This window comes from Caloenas nicobarica, chromosome 11 (genome assembly GCF_036013445.1).
Source record: "Caloenas nicobarica isolate bCalNic1 chromosome 11, bCalNic1.hap1, whole genome shotgun sequence".
Taxonomy (NCBI): domain Eukaryota; kingdom Metazoa; phylum Chordata; class Aves; order Columbiformes; family Columbidae; genus Caloenas; species Caloenas nicobarica.
The window spans coordinates 13,995,390-14,007,828 of NC_088255.1; the positions used below are offsets into that span (position 1 = coordinate 13,995,390).

A 12,439-nucleotide genomic window follows, 5' to 3' on the forward strand; every position below is an offset into this window, starting at 1 on the left:
AACAGTATAGTTTTATAAAGTAAAAATATTTGTGAAGTGTTTTGACTGTGTGAGCATTTCAGAGAAGGAACCATAAATACATGTCAAGCCTATGATCTGAATTCAAACTGGTGAACTAGAAAAAGTGTTGACAGCCTTAAACCAACTGCCCGGTACACACAGCTCCTTCTGTCTACCTGAAAGATTATTTATGGAATGTATTTCTATTTTTCCCTGACAAAAAATAGAATACCGAGCAAAGAAGAATGAGCCGTTTCATTGTCAGGCAAGCTTTAAAGCCTGCTTACTGGGATGTGACTGAGGTACTGATGAAAGAGAACCTCATTTTAGGCCACAATATTAGTCCTGCCACCGAAGAAGAAACAAAGGCTGCCACCTTCAGATGAAGTGGATGTGCTTTCCAAGCCAAGGTATGTTTATCTCTACAACTTCTCTATCATCTGTGATTATATTTGGACCATACAGTGGAATAGAAAAGTGGCAGATGGGGAGAGTTAGGAGCATAAACTATTATTTTTAATAGGAATATATATAAGCAATACACCACTGAATGTATCTGCAAACTCTGTTAATGGTCAATCAATAGGCCTGATAAAAGCATCACTCATCACTAACTGTATCGCCTGCAGTAATTTTTCATGGGACTTTCTCTGTGTAATGCCAGGTTTGGGTGCACATCATGCTGTTCATAATTGTTTGCCATAGCAGTGGACTTTCTCCATGGGTCTTTTTTCTTCAACTATAATGTGTAGCATTACTCAAAGCAATATCAGGTCATACCACACTGAGCTTTTTAGTACCAGAGATTTTTGGACAGAAGCACATAATCTAGATTTTCGGAATCAATAGGCAGATGGTAGCTACTTTTTTCTTTTTTTTTCTCAGTATTTTTTCCAACTTGTACATTTTAGATTTACATAACTTGGTTTCACACATCTGAGGAAGAAACACTGACATAAATCTAAGTTTACCTTTGATGCATTTACAAATATATTTTTCCTTGACATGACTCTGTCTAGACTTCTGCCAGAAAAACCAGGAACTGTAACTTTCTTGTCTGTTGATGTAAATACCTTTCAACACTCTGCAGAGAATGGCATGACTTTCACTTTTTCATGAGAATGTGGGACCCATTCACTCCACCACTGAAACATACTGGGCTTCCATTGGCCAAGGTGAAAAACCATCTCTGACATCTTCACACTACACACTTCGTTACTGTGCATATCACTGAAACACATGATCATCGTGACTCCAGGCTGATTGAATTTTTTTATTATTGTTTTCAATTTGGTTCACTGAGACAATGAAGGTTAGCTGCATCCGGCTCTTAATTTGACTTCACGTTTTATTAGCCATTATTTTTGCAAAGGCCTTAATTCCCCTCTAAAACATTTTAATTAAAACAGCAATTTCTCAGTGCCGCACTTCATGAACAGATTTTGCAGCAACTTCAAAGAGACGCAGATGTTTACTGAATTTGGTGTGGTGATATTTGAGGCTGCCTACTGGCGAAGAAAAATTCATAAACATCCCCAAGAAACTTTGCTGTGGAAATGACAACATTTCCTTCTTCTATTTTAGCAAGTCTAATATTTCCCAATCTCAACAGGCATAAGCATTGTTATCTACTCATAGTCTGAGCCATGTCAGATACATTGCTATGGGCTATATACCTCTCAATGGTGATACCTTGGGCTTTGGCAAAGGGTATAAGAGGCCATGGGTTAGTTTGCTGTGTGTGATTCATCTTACAGAATCTCAGTAGACTGGGAATAAGGAAACCAAAGTTCAATTTCTGCTCAGTTTTCCATAGCTCTCCAATGTGATTCTGAGTGGCCATTTAGCTTTAGGTGCCTCAGTTCTCACTGTTAAATGGATGATAACATATCTTGGCTTTTAATCAACTTAGACCCTGCCCCAGGAGATATCTCTTAGTGCACCAAGGGCTACCTAGCTCTAGAAGGTCCTGGGGTTTTTTAAGTGCTGTTCTATAAGAATTGAGAAATGCTAAGGATTTCTTTTGGAGAAGTCTCTCCTTGTTTGTGGCAAGTGAGTCTGGAGCTGGTCTGATGATCTCATTTTGGGACCACATCTATCTGTGGGTGACCAGGCAGGCAGTGGTGCTTTTCAAATTGAGATGGTGGGATCAGGGACACATGGTCATGGCAGATCATGTCTAAAACATAGACCAGGGTCCAGGTATCTTCTGTGGTTTAAGCAGGTGGCTGTGGACAGAAAATACGTGGCCCATCCAGCTGGGCCACCAGTGGGGCTGGTTGCCACGTGCTAGGACCTACAGCTGGCAGTGAGGCTGGTGCTCCTACTTAGTCTTTCTGTGCACAGAAGAAAAACAAGTTTCTTCGCTGGACACTTTTCACTCTCATATCTTTTTGAAGCGGAAATAATAGAAGTACTTGGAAACAGCATATCCATTTCCACTGTGAGCTTCAGGCAGGGACCAGCACAGAAAGCCTGCATGGAGTATGGCGTGACATGTCATGTAGCTGCTTTAATACACAGTGTAATTGCAGTGACAAATTTCTGCCTCGTGAAGCCTCAGGGACTGAAGCGGTTTCCCTGAAGGAGAAAGGTAGTGGGAGAATTTTGACCAACTCCTGGTCAGGAAGTGCAGCACTTCCTCTGCATTGGATTAAATGTTATTGGCATGGCCAAAGTGGTCTGGTGAGAGACAGGTAAGCAGGCTGAAAGGAAACTGGAAATATTAAAGAAATGAAGCAGGAGTGGATAGAACAAGTTTTACAATTCCCTGTTCCTCTTTGATTTGGTAGCATTAGGTGTACCAAAGGGTAGATTGCACAGAGTTATGCGTGACAGTGAGATACTTTTCCACACGAATAAACCCCCTGAAATTAATTGGACTGCTCACAAAAGTGCCTGGGAATATGAACTACACTGGCACATTTCAGCCCTCAGATTTGATCTTTCTTCAGCAATGCAAGGGCCAGGCTGCATGGTCAACAGCATCAGCTTAGCTAGAAATGTGAATTCAAACTGCTTGAAGTGAGATCTATGTCTCTATGGACGCATCCTTGCTGTAAAGCATCTCATCTCAGCGGAATTAACCTTAACAAGAAACAGATTAAAATTAAACTGAAAGAAACTATTCCTGAAAGAAAAGCAGGGCTCGGACACAGTTTGCTTTCCACAAACTGTTGTGCATTTGTTGTGCGATGGAATTGCCCATATATATGCTTTTAGCTGGTGGCAAATGCTCTTAACATGACTTAGTCTGGTCTGCATCAAGGGAAGTTTAACTTCAGGTGGTGCTCCCTTGTGTGTGGGTGTGCCTGAGCATCCAAGCTGTCCAGAGAGGCATTCGCTTAAGCTGTAATGCTTGCTCACAAATTGCAAATGGTCTCGTTAATAAAACCAAACTGTAACTAAAAGCCCTCTTGCATGTTAGTCTGGAAAGAAACGGCTTTGTTGTTGTTTCAAAGAATTAGTGAGCCAACAACGCAAAGCTTTGGAGTTGGTTACTGGGTTTTTACTGTAGTCTCTATGAGCTATACAAAGCCTGAAGACATTGTATGTACAGTACATTTTTAATAAGAAGTCTACCAAACTCTGCCAAATAATCTTTTAATACATACTGTACTTCACTCAGTAGTTGTCCGCCTCTTCTTCACAGAATATCTAACAGCTCTAAAAATATTTTCTTGGAAGAGGATAGAATTATCATTGTTATATATCAATCAAGTATGGTTAATGAAGCAAAGCCGGCATGCTAGTATTGCACAAGGGGAAAAGCCTCCAACACAAAGTGGAACAACAAATGCCCTCGAAATTCTGCCGAAGGGAACAGGAAGCTCTGGATGCCGCATCGGTAGCAATCATGTAGCTCTTAGGCGTCCTTGTACCGCAGCAGGTTTGCTTTGCCTCTTCACTGCCACATTTCTCTCTGAAACAGGTAAGGATCTTCCAGACCATTACAAAAAAAAAAAAGAGAAAAAAAAATTACAGCAGCTGCAGCAAAGTGTGGTACTATTCAATTTCTTGAAGACTGAGGCTTTTATTTCAAAATATCATATATTTTTATATATATATTTCTATATATATACTTTAACTGGTATAAAGTAAATTGTAGATCCAAACTTATATGGTTGTTTTTAATTCATAATCTCGGAAACTTTACCAAAGGAACCATTTTCTTCATTTTTATTTTCAGCTGTCAAAAACCAGGGGCATTATTTCCACTGAATATTTTCTTTCACACAGTAAAGCCACTGTTGTTAGCTGGTAAACAGTCAAAGTGCAAATAAGAAATCCATTTGGCTTGTAAATGCTGAGATGGTTTTAAACTTTCAATACTTTGTCCTCATAAATCAGCATGGCTTTCACTGTCTCCATGCAGACGGCGCTCTGTTAGGTCCTTGGATGGATCTGCAATAAGAGTGAGAATGAGTCAGTTATATAAATTATGAGACAAAAGACAGACTCAGGCTTTGTGGCACTTTGCCCTGCTCATGATATAGCTGAATTTAAATTGCAATATTCTGAGGGGTTTCTTTTCTCTTAGGACTGCAGGGATTCAAGCATGTGCAAGAGGCAGACGCTGAGTGAGCTCCTGCCTGTGGCTTGGGAGCTCCTGGATGTGCATCCATCACCTGGGCTGGTGGTGCAGGAGATGCCAGGACAGCTTTGGGCATGGGGCCATGCTCACCCCAGCTTTCCACCCTCCCCTTCTCAGGGTGATGCTAGTAGCTTCTGCTAGACAAGGACATGCAGATGGATCTGTCTTTCGGGTTCATTTGGACCCCCACCAACCCACTGAACTGAAGAGGGGCAGGATAGGAGTGACTAGTTGTATGATAGACTGGCAAGTTTGACCGACTTCATCTACTCACCTTGGGTGAGATAACACGGCCTGCAACAGACTGTAAAACCATTGCTCTTTATGACTAACACCACAATTGATCTCAGTGAGTGCACTAATGGCTTGAAGAGGAAACGCCACTGCCCAGAGGTTTTTTTAGGATGCTGAAATAAGAATGACTGACCAGAAACAAAACTAGCTCTCTGGAGGAGAGGCATTTGTTTCTTTCCTGCACTGATACACACAGATGAATGGCACAAGGAGTTCAACCCTTTGCTAGATTACTAGGTCAGCAATGAAACTCAAATTGATTTGAATACGAGCAGGCTTGGGCATTAAATCAGGGCTACAAATTATTAGTTAAGCACTAGGTGATATGATGAAATGTAGCGGTAAGTCTTATAGCAAGAGATATTTACTATCTTGTGCTCTGCTGCTGTGAGCTGACCTCTTAATTACAGAGACTGTTATCACAAAAATAGAGGGGTTTCTTCACTGCTCTAAAGAAAAAAACTTAATCTGGAAATTACCTGATATATTAACCTAGTTGGATAGCTTAAAAAAATAAAATAAAACTCCGGGTTTGTTTACCATTTCCTTCCTTCCCCCAGTTCCCATTTTCTGCTCTCCTGGGTTGCCAGACAAGTGACCCTGCTGGGTTTTCTCTCCTGGGGATGAGTACATCCCTTACTTGTTTGTACACTGTCTCAAGAATTTGTGTGTTTGGTACAGGTGCGGGGAATGACATTAGGACTACGATGGCGAGGGGCCATGGGCACCTCAGGTGCTATTTCCTTCAGCATGAGACGAGCAGTGGCTGCTGAGAAATGTGGTACTCAGGTCCCTTGGGACAACGGCCTGCATGTCTCTGATAGCAAAATGTGTGCTGCTACTCTGGAAACTGGGGGGGTGGGTGGGCTGTAACGGGGGTTGCAGGCTGTGATACAGGAGACATGCTCCAAGCTGAGCTGCTCTGACAGTCCCCAAGTGCTCAAAGCTTTGATTTCCATTGTTCACAGTATCAGCAGAAAAACAGCTTGTCGAAGTATTTAGAGGGCTAATACATGAATGGCAGGTGTCATTAATGTGGATTACACAAAAAGAGCATTTTGCGGTGCAGTGCACACATGAACCGGGGCAGAAAGCCCTGGGGAAGAGCACGGCGCTCCTCACGCACCCTGCAAACCGGGGCGCAGAAAAGCCTGTGTAAACACCAATCCAAGAGCTACTGACTCCCTCGCTCGGATGGGAAGTGACAAAACATGGGATACACAAGGAGCCATGTTTTCATGTTTTTCAGCAGCTCTGATTCTTGCAGGCATTTATGTGCCTTTGTGGGTTCTATCTCCCAGCATTCTGACTGAGATCGTGCTCTTGCATTTTCCCTGGTGCCAGTAGCTCTGCTGAAGTGTAGTGATGTGATTTCCAGTCAGGTCCCAGTACAGCTCCAAGAGCCCCATATTTTTAAGGAAATATTGAAACTTATGTTCTTAAAAAAACAAAACAAAACCAAAACGAGTGAATAGGAGTTAAAAAAAGCATTGAAACTGCTCCAAAAATTGAATTACAAAATTATTTCTTTCCAGCGTTTGTCACCTGCTCTGATCACCAATAGAAAACAAATCGATTTACAGAGGCTGTGAGCTTTATATCTTTGGCTTTAACAACTTAATTGGTGAGCTATGCTAAAGGACTAAACACAGGAACAAATGCATGAAAAGGAAAGGAGGATGTGCTGGCAAAGCCTTCACTGAGAACCAGCCATGAATTAATACACTACCCTGTAAAATTTAATATATTGTGTATATACATGTGTTCACATATATATATACACATACGCACATGCTTATATCTGATTTACTGTGGACCTTGAAGAATATACTAATAGGTATTTTGATCCTGTGAGTCATAAATGTGAATGTTTTCCTTGACAGGAGAGCAGCTGCCTAGCATAAATGTATTTAGTGCAAGGAAAAGCCTTCATTAAAACAGTTTACAGCCTATGGTGACTTGCTCTAGTTCGTTGGCTAATCACCACAGATATATCTAGGATGTTGACTGATTTGTCTTGTTTCTTCTGCTTTCTTAACTTCCTTAACTACACAAATTAGATACACATGGCCCAATCTTGCAGCCTGGACTGGGATCAGTACAGATTATAGTGTAATCTCTTTCTCTGATGCCATCTGAAATGACAAAACAAAGAAAAAAATGCCTGTTTCAGGATCTGATTGCTTCTATTATTTTATATTTATGTTGCTAGACTTGACGAAGCAGTACGGATTCAAGCAAAGTTTCATGGATTATGAAGAAGAATTTTTGCTTAGAAAATGAAAGAGACAGTTGCTAAGCACATCATGTAACGTTGCCTTTGTCAATTGGGTTCTGTAATGATATTTTAAAGCAACAAAGCAAAATTCTACTGGAAGCAGCACCATAAGGTACTCCCCTCATGAGCTAATTAAAATAACTCCTGTGGGTAAATGAAGAAATATTTTTTCAGTTATGAGCACTCACTCTGTAAGTATTTAATTTAAATGAAATACAATAATGCATACTGAATAGATTGGACCATACATCTGCATATTAATGAATCTGCTAAATTTCCAGCAATCACTTCTAGATGCAGGCTATTGCCTAAAACTAGTTTATATGATGAGGGTTGAGGGAGTTAAGAGCAGGACAATTTCACAGAAAAAAAGCAAATGCAGTTTCTAAATTATATAATTTGCAGACAGACTGCAGAAGTACTGAATTATTGTAATTTAACCAAAGTATAACATTCTTTTTCATGTTGCTTATTGCTTCTTTAATATCACTTTCTTCCATTTTAAATCCTTAATTCAGTGAGAAAAATGTTGGCTCACTGAAAAGGACATGTAGTAGCTTCATTTTTCTGTTTTTAATTGCACTGCAAGGCACATAGAGCAGGGCACAATCTTCCAGTGGTGTTTCAGTTGTGAGCACAGAGTGGTTTGTAGCACCAACCACACTCCAGGAAGAAATCGTTCCAAGGAATCACAGTTCCCTCCATGATTTTTCCTTCGGTCTGGGAGATGGCAAAGAGGTAATATGCACCGTTTTTTCAGGGGCCACTTACTGCTTTCTGCAAGGAAAACCTCCTATGTTTATATGTATCCTAGGAATTTAATGTGGTGGTGAGATTAGCCATGCCAGAAGGCACCATTCAAGAAACTAGAGCTGCAACACAAATCCTGGGGTAAGTCATATGGAGGGAAAGAAAAGAATTCAGAAGGCATGAGGATCAGTTGGGGTAAAATCTCCTCCTTCAACAAAAGGCCTAGAAGACACGAAAAATGACTGGAGTTAGAATTGTAGAAAAAGGAAGAAGTCAGGAAATCATGACACTAAGCTTCATGTTCCTGTGAATTAGTAGCTCAGTATGAGTATGTAGAACTTCTTAATAAACAGGGAAAAATTTCTTGCAAATTTGCTTTTTTTTTTTTCCTTTTCATTTAGTAAGCTTCCAGAGTTATTTTCCACTTCACTGAAAAACAACTTTGTTCATTTATTAAAACTATTTTGACTTGACTACCACATAATTTTCTTGGGAAAAAAATCAGTTGTGGTATGAAAATAATTTAATAAAATTGTTGAATACAGGTATAGGTGGCAGTTTTAAGAAAATGGTTGTGAAACAATTGCACGGTGCAAAAGAAACCTAGAATCTATTTTTGAAAAACACTTTTTTTTCCCCAAGATATTCTCATAGTAGGAGAAGTTTAGCCAGCTCATTCATGCTCTTTCTCTTTGCAGCCATATCTCTGCATTTTCCTAGCAATGCATGGTCAAAGCTGTTACCTGAATCTTCAGCATCTAAAGCCAGTGTCACTAATGGGTGCATGGGGCTAGAGCTGCTCTGAGGTAAGACCTGAAATGCAGATTTGGGTCCTCAGCACCACCTCATGCTACAAAGCACGTGTAGAGCTCATACAGACATGGCCTGGAACAGCGAAGGAATGGATATATGATGCAGCATATCCCTTCCATTTAATGTTCTTTCCTTTATCCACTAGAAAGGGATCAAATGATATTCACTAGCTTTTTTTTCTGAAGTGACAATGTCTGTAAGAAGGTGACCTGGTGATTCAGCAGCTCTGAGCTACTGGTTATCAAGCCTGGACTCAGCTGACCAGCCTGAATCCATTCAAATTTTCCCTAAATTAAGGCCAGAAGTGTTGGGTGGCTGAGAAGGTATGCAGCAGTCTGTAAGACTTTTACAGCAGACATGATGATGGAAAAGATACAGGTGAGCAATTATTGGTGACTCCCTTTCCTATTAAGACCTCCTAGGTATAGACAGGAAGACGACTTACTCTGGTGGTCTTGATTTTATTGCCAGTTGCACACATCCATCCAGAATTATCAGGTAACGTCTTACATTCCTCTCCTTCTAGGCAGGGCTCCATCTCGCACCACCACTTCCCAATCACTATTGAAGCTAAAAGAGAAAAGACAATGTTCACACTATGATGAAAAAATCTAATTAAATAATATCTCCAGGCTCTACTGCTGCATTTAAGAGGCAGTGTCCCTTCTAAACCCTTCAGCTGAAATTTAGTTGCAAGGATTTCACATTTAATTACTTTGTTTGCATCCTAGATTCTCCACGACAGTGCGCTACTTGCCATAGCTCCCTTATGCACGAGATCTATCTCCCCATGGCTGCAGGGAATGCTGTGATGGCAGCAGTACTGCTTCAGACCAAGGGACCATCCACCCGAACAGCCTGTCTCTGTGAGTAGCCAGTCTGATCTTTATGGACATATTGTACAAGGCAAGTCAAAAGAGATTTTGCCCAGTATATTATCCACGTCTTCAGGACTTGTGGCTCAGGGTACTCCAGAATAAACAGTGCCTGCTTTGCTTTCAATACCTGTAGCTGGCTTCTTCTGTGCAGATTTTTTTGAAACCATGTAGACTTTTAGATTTCACAGCATCCCATGGCAGGGAATGTCACAACTAGACACAGAAGGTAAGGTAACACTGAACAGCAGCACAAGCTCAGTTTGTTGAAATGTGATTATGAATTTTATAGAAGCCATATTATCTCCAGCAGTAACTTTTTAATTTCCAAATGTTTAACATTGTAAATAGTGACAGTGTTTGGATCTTGTTGTTTGGATTTAATTGGCACATATGTTTACAACCTTGATTGTACCTTAACAAAGTTTCTTGTCTGGGAATTGGTATCTGTCTATAACCTTAACTGTATCTTAATGACATTTTTTGTCTGGGGATTTTGATAAACTTTAGCTCACCTTGTAAACCGTGAGTAGTTGGTGCATGAGTGGCTCTATCTGTGGTTTGTTTTCCCTGGCAAGGATTAATTTCATGGTTGCACTCATGACAGCCTAACTGTCAAAGCTTCTCACACACTCCAAGAGAGATGCTTAACCCTTTTTTATCTCCCCACATAGCCGCTTCAAGCCCATAATATACCTTTGAAGCAGCAGACTACCTTGTAAATACACCATCGAGCTCTGGAAAATGCCCTGTTGTGGATGCATTGATTTAAGGATATTTCAGAGTTTACAACTAGATAAAAAAATAAATCAAGACTTTAATTATAATCTGTTTATGCTTACAAAGTGCTAAGGAAACCCTCCAAAGATATATCTGCAGCTGCTACTAATGCCCATCCCCTTAATTCACAAATACAAAGATGAAGCTACAAATCCCTTTTTCTCTAATCTCTAACATATGACTAGCCCACACTGAAAAATAAATGTACCAAACCCACAGACACTCCTAGACTAAAAAGTGCATCACTAGTCCATTTATTTATGCAAGATGAGGCTCTGATTGGCACACAAAGCAGGAGCCTATACAAGAGAGAGACTAAAGTCACAAAATAGGGACCCTGGCATTTGCAATAGTGCTTGAACTGCAATCTTGTTTTTGGGTTAGGGGAGGTGGGCACTAGGTGACCACAGCTTCCAAGTTACGTATCATCAGCATTATCTATACAGCGTTATACCCATCATGTTATCTTTCCAGACCTTCTGTTAACTCCCCCTAAACAGTTGACTTTGTTGGTCCAATCCTAATTTACAAGGAACAGTTTCCATTTTGTGCTTAGTTCTGAAAGGAAAAGTAACTTTTCATAGGACTGTTCCAATTTAGCATTTCGTTTTCCAGTGAGGTCCATGAAAAAGGAACCACTTGCCAACAAGATGAGCCCTCAGCCACTTTGTCTGGCAGCCTCACATAATTCCTTCTCCTTAATGCTCCCCTGACTTTCCGATCCAGCTTCTTTTGCTGCAGACTAACAAACAGCACACACACACAGATGCAGGCATGTAGGCGTGTAATACTATGAATGTATATTTACAAATGGGAGAGTTATGTACAAATGTTTACACCCAAACTAAGCCCAAAACTGTATTATTTAGGTAAGAATGTAACAGAGAGAAATAATTTAGATTGGTTAAATGAACATGAAAATATGTCATGGGCCCAGAAAGGCAGCTGTTTTTTAATGTAAAATTGGTAGTAAACTGGGAAAAAAAATGGTAAAGATAGAGTGGGAAACCCTGTAAAGAAGGTCAGGTATACATTTATTAAATTTTACTTTTATTTCCTTTAAATTGCAATTAAGACTTCCCTTGGAAAGATGAAATCTTTGTTCCTCAGATAAGCTGGCCAAACCAGCCTCTGCCACTTTTTGAGGTACATAGTTGATCTGAATGGCATATGGTCAAGATATCTGGTGGGCTACGCTGGAGTGCATCCAAGTATAGCCCATCCTAGCGAAAAATAAACCTGAATGAGAAGCAATATTTCTGGGGTAGGTAATTAACTGTAATGGGAAGCTACTGCAATTCAGGAGTCCAACTTAGTATCACTAATATAGGCCTTTACTTGGTATGTGATGATACCAGCAGACTTCCTGAATAACTGTCCCAACAGGGATATCGTTTTCACTCTCTGTGTTTACCTGAAACACAGGGAGAAACACCTGGAGTTTGAAAGCTGCTTTGGTCTGGAAGAAGAGTTGAGAAATTTGGAGCAAGTAAGATAAGCTAAGCTTAGACTAGAATAGAATAGTTCAGTTGGAAGGGACCCCCAATGATCATCTAGCTCTCTGTGTTGTCTTTCCTATTTCTTCTCACACCTTATACCTCATTTTCATAATGTAATATATAATTTCTCCATATCTACAATACAAAAAAAACCCCCTCACCTTTACAGATGCACTTGCATGGCTGTTTAATGATTCTATTCACACATATTTTCAGAAGGGTGTCATTAATACTGGTAACAGTGGAGAAAAGAAATATCCCTCTTTGCTATGCATGAAAAGGCACGTGGGGGCTGAATCTCCTCTCTAATAATAGATTGTGCAGTAGGCAAAATGAAAAACCATATCCTGCTAAATACTGGCCTTCATGGCTATTATCAGAACAGATCATCCTCAGAAAATGCGAGGAGAATCCTGTGATATGGAATCAAAAGCGATGATCATAATTATTTACTAGTAGTAGTGCTGTAGCATGAAATAATCACAAAGATGGATCCTATGGTGCTAAGTACTAAACCCCACAAAACTGAATGCCCTGGCCTAGGGGCAATGTAAAA

At 40.2% G+C, this 12,439-nt stretch overlaps 1 protein-coding gene across 1 annotated transcript in view; it reads right to left on the reverse strand.

Moving 5' to 3' along the window:
• Positions 1-4,386: 4,386 nt before the first annotated feature.
• TAFA1 (TAFA chemokine like family member 1) overlaps positions 4,387-12,439 on the reverse strand; it is a 225,589-nt gene continuing 217,536 nt past the window's right edge. The window contains exons 4-5 of the mRNA XM_065642755.1: positions 9,175-9,299; positions 4,387-4,404 (exon numbers count right to left, since the gene is read on the reverse strand). Coding sequence (XP_065498827.1) covers positions 4,387-4,404; positions 9,175-9,299 — 143 coding nt within the window. The remainder of the gene's footprint in view (positions 4,405-9,174; positions 9,300-12,439) is intronic.